Source organism: Alexandromys fortis, unplaced genomic scaffold (assembly GCF_014885135.2).
Source record: "Alexandromys fortis isolate MF-2015 unplaced genomic scaffold, M_Fortis_MF-2015_v1.1 scaffold_144, whole genome shotgun sequence".
Lineage (NCBI taxonomy): Eukaryota > Metazoa > Chordata > Mammalia > Rodentia > Cricetidae > Alexandromys > Alexandromys fortis.
The window spans coordinates 175,734-183,495 of NW_026068021.1; the positions used below are offsets into that span (position 1 = coordinate 175,734).

At 51.8% G+C, this 7,762-nt stretch overlaps 1 protein-coding gene across 9 annotated transcripts in view; it reads left to right on the forward strand.

Annotated features, from left to right (window-relative positions):
- The window catches only part of Tnrc18 (trinucleotide repeat containing 18), a 107,087-nt gene that overhangs the window by 75,608 nt on the left and 23,717 nt on the right, over positions 1–7,762 (forward strand). For all 9 annotated transcript variants that reach the window (XM_050163265.1, XM_050163258.1, XM_050163262.1 and 6 more), the window contains one exon: positions 3,604–3,858. In XM_050163265.1, coding sequence (XP_050019222.1) covers positions 3,604–3,858 — 255 coding nt within the window. The remainder of the gene's footprint in view (positions 1–3,603; positions 3,859–7,762) is intronic.

Sequence of the window (7,762 nt, forward strand, 5' to 3'; positions counted from 1 at the left end):
GGTCAGAGATGGTCTTCCTTGGGGTTGCTGAGCTGAGGTCTGGCCTCAGCTCAGCCTGGGGGTCCACCACCAGAGAACATTCTGGCTCCCACTTTCCAACTTCAGAGTTGCAGCCTGCGGTTAGAAATCCGAGAGCCCTCAGGCCCTTCAATCAGAAAATGTCCCTGCGAGGGAAGAAAGCGAGACTGCCCATCACCCCCTGGCTAGGGTCTGCTTCAGGGTAAATTCCCTTGAGAGCTAGAGTTTGGAAATCCCCTGCTGGGTAGCAACATGCTACCCATTCCCCTAGCAAGGCCCCAGATGTGGGGAGGAAGGTCATAGGAGAGTCACCCCTGGGGCCAGGACCCTGCCCCTTTCTTCCAGTCTTCCCTCAGTTCCCGGTCAACCTCCTCTCCTCCCACACCTGCCTTCCCAATTGGCAGAGATGGATTCTGGGTTAACTGAATGATGGCACCAAAGGAGCCTGGTGCTCTTTGCGCCATTCCTGTCATATCTAAGCCAAGACAACCTGGGCTACAAAGACAGGTCACCTGTCTCCTGTCAGAGCCCCCCTCACCCTGGCCTTCTGCAGATGAGACTGGTTGGCCCCTTCTCCCCTCCACATGACTTGGGGTGGGTACCTCAGGGTCCCAGCCCCAAAGTTTTTGAGCACCTCCTGCTCCATCATGGCCCACATAGAAGCAGGCATCCCCAGTCCTCCTAGACAGCATCAAGGGACCAGAGCCCAGGCAGGATTTCGAGGGGTGATGGCTCCCCCAGATTGCCCCTACCATGCAAGGCAAACCCAGCTGGTGAGGTCTGCCCAGAAAGGACTGTTTGGGTACTAGGGCCACCCTGCCCCTTCGGTACTAAACACTTAATTGGCGTGGCTTTTCTCGTATGTCTGCTTTTCTCCTCCCAGCAGCTTGACCATCCCTCCAACCCTTGACCCCTACCCATGATGCTTTGAGTGTCTGTTTCGGTCTCTCGCATTTGCTCTCACGCTGCACTTGGACGCAAAGCGAAGGCTGGGAGTAGGGCAGACGGCGTAGCAGGTTACTGAGTTTGAGTCCGAGCCTGGCTCGTTGCTCCGTAGGTAGGCAAAAAACGTTTTCCTTTTCTCTTCTCTGTTTATCCCCCCTCCTCGGGGTCTGCCCCCACCGGGTCTGGCAGCAGCACATCGCTTTGGCCTTAATCAGGTTTTGGGAAGTCAAGAACCCAACAACCCCTTGCCCTCCTGAGCCAGGATAGTAAAAGAATTACATAGATTGACATTAAAGTTTTTGCTTTTCCTCCTTCTTTCCCTTGAGAATTTTTGTTGGGATTTCTCTCCCCCTCTGCCCTAGCAAGCTCTGTGGATCCAGTATAGACAGGTCCAGAAGTTCTTGACACCCCTTGTCCCTTCAAGGTCTCTCAGCTTTCCCTGTCCTCACAGATGCTGGCCCAGTCAGACTAGACACTGCCTGAGTCTTGACAGGCACCCCACTTGTGAGGCCCACAGGAGACCTCAGGATAATCCAGTTTCCCTCTTGGGAAAAAAAAAAAAAAAAAAGCACCCATTCTGGGCCTCTGCCTTCTGGAATGTTCTACAGCATCAGAATGCTGAGACCAACCTGCTCCTGTCTTTCTGGGATCTGACTGTGGCTCCCAGAAACCCCAGAGCAGGGACTCAAATTCACTTCCCCGATGCTGATGCCTACTGCCTGAGATTCCTGGGAAGAATGTTCTGGACTTCCAGTCTCCACAGCTGAGCAGCCAGGACAGAGGGGAAGTTTTTAGAAAAGGGGAAATTCCCAGTTCCCATCCCAGCCAGTCACCCTCCCCATCCCTTGCCCACCCTACCCAAATTGGCCAACTCTCCAGGGAGGCCTGATGTGGGGGTTACCCAGGCGCTGCCGAAAAAGTCTGCCTACACTTTAGCCTGCTTTGCCGCTGTGGCCCACTGGGGCAGAGACAGAACCATGTGACGTCGCAATGTGATTGATCGCAAGTGCGCACTGCCTGCCTGCCCCTGCCTGCCCCGCTGGCATCCCCAGCCTGCTTCATCCATCACTCTGGGAACACCTCCCACCTCGCACCCTCTTAACCAACTTCTCTCGCTTGCTCTCTCTTTTTCTCTGCTTCCCTCTATCCAGCCCCTATGCAGACCCTCCTTTAGCGAGTCCCAACCTCCCCTCCCAAGCTTGCTGGCCTGGCAGAAACTAGGATTCTCTGCCATAGACAAGAAGGTTAGGCCTCTACCCTCTGGCAGTCCCGGTACCATCTGTAGCCACTAGTTCATCTAATAAAGCGGTGGTGTGGACCTTAGCAGGAAGAGCAGTGTGTGACGACTGTGTCCAAATCTCACATCTAGGGTGTACGTCTTGATATGTGGGCCCCAGCACACAAGCCCTTGAGGCATTCACACCTGGTGCCACCTGCTCCTTGGTGCCATTTCCCTTGGAAGGTTATAAGCCAGTCTGTACCTTAGGGTGTCCTCACTTTGGGGTGGAGAATGTGGTTACCCATCTGGAATAGCAGTGACGGTTGCGCTGTTTTCCGTCAGCCTCACTGCCAGCCTAGCGGGGGGGGGGGGGGGGCTCACCTCCCTATTTCTGAGTGGGCTGGTCTGCCTGAAAGTCCAGATCCTGACACTGTTTCTTTTTCTTTTTAAAACTTGGGTCTCACTGTGTTGCCCAGGGTGGCCTTGAACTCACAATTCTGCCTCAGCCTCAGTGTTTGGACCACAGGCATGTGCCACCACACCAGGCCATGTCACACGGGATCCTGTATGGACCNGTGAGGGCTCACCTCCCTATTTCTGAGTGGGCTGGTCTGCCTGAAAGTCCAGATCCTGACACTGTTTCTTTTTCTTTTTAAAACTTGGGTCTCACTGTGTTGCCCAGGGTGGCCTTGAACTCACAATTCTGCCTCAGCCTCAGTGTTTGGACCACAGGCATGTGCCACCACACCAGGCCATGTCACACGGGATCCTGTATGGACCCTCTTAACCAGGCTGGTGGGCTGGAGGGTCACCTCAGGCTCAGAGAGGCTCCCTAGCGTGGGGGTGCTAGATTCTAGTTTTATTTAGGGACTAAGCTCCGAGGGTTCCCTAGACTCCAGGAAGGAGAGAGAAAATTCTGGTTTCTGCCAACAGCCCTCCCCACCTTCCCCAACCTCTTCCTGTCCAAAAATGCTATAGGCCCCTTGTCTAGATTCCCCCAGCTGAACCCAGCCCTCTCTCCGCTTCTCCCTTCCTCTGCCTCTCTGTTCTTTCCTCTTTCCTTCCTCAGTCTCCCTGTCTATGTCGGGGCGTGTGTGCGCGTGTGTGAACCGTGACGAGCGCTGTCTCCTGTTTTTGTCTGTCTGTGTGTCTGTCCCCCGCCCACAGCACAGGTGCATGTCGGTGCTGCCCTCCAGAAGTCCATCCCGACACCCAGAGCCTCCCCTCTCCCTTCCCCAGGCTGCCCAGGCTACTCCTGCGTGGCTCTGGGCCATGGGTGGGACTGTGGGCTGGTTCTGGACCCTCCCCCAGCGACCCTTGGTGAGGACAGAGACTGGAGCCAGGGTGGGCGGTGGGAGGAGGTGGGGGCAGCTCGCACCCAGGTCAGGACCTTGATTTATTCCTTGTTTTCTGCACGCCAGATGACAGCTCAGAAGAGGATGAGGATGAGGAGCTAGAGGAGGAGGAAGAAGACGAAGAAGAAACCCTTGGTAGCTATAGGCTGGGTGCGGGGGAACATGCCCTGTCGCCGGGCCTGGAGGAGAGTGGACTGGGGCTGCTGGCTCGCTTTGCGGCCAGCGCCCTCCCCAGCCCTATTGTAGGGCCGCCTCTGTCTGTGGTGCAGCTGGAAGCCGAGCAGAAGGCCCGCAAGAAGGAGGAACGGCAGAGCTTAATGGGTGAGTGTCGCTGGCTGTGAGATGGGTTCTGTGGACCCCTCACAAAGACAGAGAGACTGAGGCTCAGTGTTGGGGCAGAGGGTCTTACCTGAACAGAATGGAGCTGCTACCCTCTTGGACTTTTACCTTCTAGGAGGGGTTACCATGGTCAAAGGAACAGCTTTCTTCACCCCCCGTGCTGTCCTTAAAGATGCTGGTATCTTGAGGGTCTCTAGGAGCTCAGGGAAGGCTGTGACCCAGAGAGGCCACTCTAGGCTAGCGACCTCTAGGGAGAGAAAGAGTGACAGGGGTACAGGTCACTGGAGAAGTTCTGTGAGTCCAGCAAGCAGGGGCGGCGGGGGTGGCCTTGATGGCCTCCTGAAGCTAGGAGCTGGAGGAGTCAGGGTTGGCAGGCTGCTTTAGTGGGTTGAGAGCATGACATGAATTGGGGCTGGAAGCTCAGTCTCACCCCACCCACCTCACTTCCGTTACATCCCTGAGTCCAGGTCCTGTGTGCCTGATGTGTCCCCAGCATCGTTAAACCAGATAGGATGGTGCACGCCCAAAATCCCAGCACGTGGGAGGCAGGGGAATGGTCAGGAGTTCAACATAGCAAGTTGGAGGCCAGCCTAGAGTATTTGAGTCCCTGTCTCGAGTGGGGGCCATGGAGTAGGCATGAAGCCGAGTCCATCTTGAGTGGGGGCCGTGGAGTAGGCATGAGTCTGAGTCCCTGCCCCAAGTGGGGGCCGTGGAGTAGGCGTGAGGCCTTTCTGGAAGAGGCTGGGAAGTTCCCTGGGGGTTTTCCCAAGTCATCCCCAATTCTCCTGCCCACAGCACCCTTCTTCGCCCCTAAGACTTCCCACCTATCGCCGTGCCTTTCTGAGACTTTCACCTTTGTTGGACCTGTCTTGTTCTCCGAGTGTTAGGGGTTTCAGCATATACTTCAAACCATTATCATTTGTTTCAGTAGATGATGGTTTATCCTTCAGCAGTTGTACACGAATCAAAACAGTGTATCTTGGTCATATCTACCACCACTCCATCAATTAGAACATTTTTTAGAGCTTTACTTTTATCTACTTTGCTCGTGTGTGTCTGGGTGCATGCGTGGCACAGCAGATAGCACTGAGGTCAGGTCCTGGGGATTGAACTCAGGTCGTCAGGCTTGGTGGCAGGCACCTTTTTCTGTTGAGTCATCTTCTTGGCCTCTAGTTGTTTGTTCAGGCTTCTTAACCCTGCCTCCATTTTCCTGGCATGTGGTTTGCTCAGGTCTTGCCTCTGGGTATCAATCCTTCTGGAAATTGTACCAAAGTATCCTGAGCCTGAATCTTCCGTTTCTTCAGCTTGGGGCCTTCAGGCGTTTTAATAGATAATCTATGGAGGTCACCTGGTGCTGACGTGACGTCCTCTGAGCCACACGGTGGAGCTCACCTCTCCTCCCATTCCGTTTGTGGTGTCCCTACATCCAGAGTTCTCCCGCAGCAGCTTCGAGCCTCAGAAGGAAACGTTCATGTTAGTTAGGTCAGCTACACGCAGGCCATTCTCTATCCAGCCAGCCGTGCAAGGTGCTGAGCCACCAGCAAAGATAGCGCAAGATACTTTAGTCTCGTAGAGTCCCCTGTTGGGTCACATCATCACCGGAAAATAGTAACAAAGGTTTCCCTCAGGGCAGCTGACTCCTGAATGACTTTGGAGGCACAGGTTTCTCAATACCTACTCAGTGATACATCCAGACTGTTACTAGACCGCTTCTTGTCACGGACGCTAGCGTGAATAAAGAATAAGACTCCTCTGAAGGAGCAGCGAGCACTCTTAACTGCCGGACCCTCTCTCCAGCCCCTGTTACATGTATATGGGTCTTTCACCCATGTGTATGTTGGTTCACACTTAGGGAAGAAGAAAGCATCAGCTTCCAAGGAGATAGATGGAGTCACAGATGATTGTGAGCCAGCACGTGGGAGCTGAGAAACAAACCCAGGTCCTCTGGAAGAGCAGCCAGCGGTCTTAAGCACCGAGCCATCTCTCCAGCCACTGCCCCCTCCCCATACTTTTTAATGTCATAGGGTCTGTACTAATTTATCTTCTTTTAGTGCCGATACACCCCTTGATCAGCCTGCATAGAACTTATCTGTTGCATGAATCCCCCCTTCTTTCGTTCTTTGTTAACGTTTGTTTTGTGTACATGTGTGTATGGATCTGCCGTCAGAAGACAGCTTTTGGGAGCTGGTTCTCTCCACAGTGTGGATTCCAGGGGCTTGGGTTCAGCTCATCAGGCCTGAGGTCAGGTTTCCTTACTTGCTGATGTATGGCACCAGCCCAGGTTCATTGATTTCTGTTCTTTGCTTCCTGCTTTTTCCTTTGAGCAGGTAAGTCATCTGCAGCCAGTTCCTGTTTTGCAGGGTAGACGCTTGGGTGGTCGATTTGAGACCTTGCTCTTTCCCAGTAGAAACATTGTTCAAAGCTATAAAACCTCCCTGAAAACACAGATTCAGTTGCCTCTCACACAGGCTTCGGGGCTTCTCAGTAGTCAGGGATCATTCTAAATTTCTCTTGGGATTTCTACCCTGATCCAGTGATGACTCAGAAAGTCATCTCCAGACATCTGAGGGTCGCTGCTTGGCCTTCTTGTGGATCTCTGCTTGGATTCCATTCTAGTTGGAAAGCCCATTCTATCATTTCAACGGAAAGAAAATGAATCTGAAGCTCTGTGGTGCTCCCAGGAAGTAAACACATACTACGTACTGATAGTCTGTTAACTGTTAGTCACGCCAGAGGGATTCTGTGCAGTTCAGATGTGCTCTCTCCATCATTCTGCTAGAGATTGGTGCTAACATCTGCAACTATAATGTGCAGAATTCACTTTTGCCTCTTTTAATTCTGTCAGGTTTTGCTTTACACATTTGTAGCACTGTTACTGAGTGCATACATAGTCTTGATTATTTTGTTACCTTCTTGATCATCATTGTTACCAAGTTTCCTTTCTCCCTCCAGGAAGATGTCTTGTTCTAAAATACACTTTTATTTGATATTAGGTAGTCATTCTGGTGTTCTTTTTTTTTTTTTGAAGGTTTATTTATGTATATGAGTGTTCTAGCTGCATGTATGCCTGCGTGCCAGAATAGGGCACCAGATCTCATTATAGATGGTTGTGAGCCACCATGTGGTTGCTGGGAATTGAACTCAGGACCTCTGGAAGAGCAGCCACTGAGCCAACTCTTAGCTGCTGAGCCATCTCTCCAGCCCCCTGGTGTTCTTTCTTTAATTTTTAAAAATGTATCATTGTGTAGGTGATGTATACGTATGGTCATGTGTGTCCCAGTGCATGTGATGGACGGGGAGAACCGAAGTTGTCTTCTGATCTCTGTCCTGTGCTGTGCACACACCCGCCCCCTCCCTCCCTCCCTCCCTCCTTCCCTCCCTGCCTCCCTCCCAACAAACAAATCCTCCTGTTCTTTCTAAGCAGCTACTTCTTCCCATCCTGTGGATTCCCGTTCCTGACACTGCACAGCAATGAGGCCCTGTCATAAATACATAGCCTTGTGTGCTTGGCACCTTTCATTCACCACAGTGTTTTTGAAGTTTGTCTGCGTGGTAACAGTTGCTAGGATGTCATCAATTTATAAGCCACATGGTTCATCTCTGTACCCATCCACTCCTTAGTTGATGCCTATTTGAGTGGTTTCCATTTTTAGGCTTTTATAGCTATTGCTGCTTTAAATGTCTGCATGCAGGTGTTTTTTTTTCTCTTTGTTTTTTTGTTTTTGTAGGCGTGAGGAAATGTTTTAATTCTTCTATACTTAAATTGCTCAGTGATTTGGGAACTTTGTTTATCCTTTTGAGGAACTAATAAACCTCTTTTTGTTTTTAAAGATTTATTTTTTTAACTATGTGTGTTTGTGTGTGTGTGTGTGTGTGTGTGTGTGTG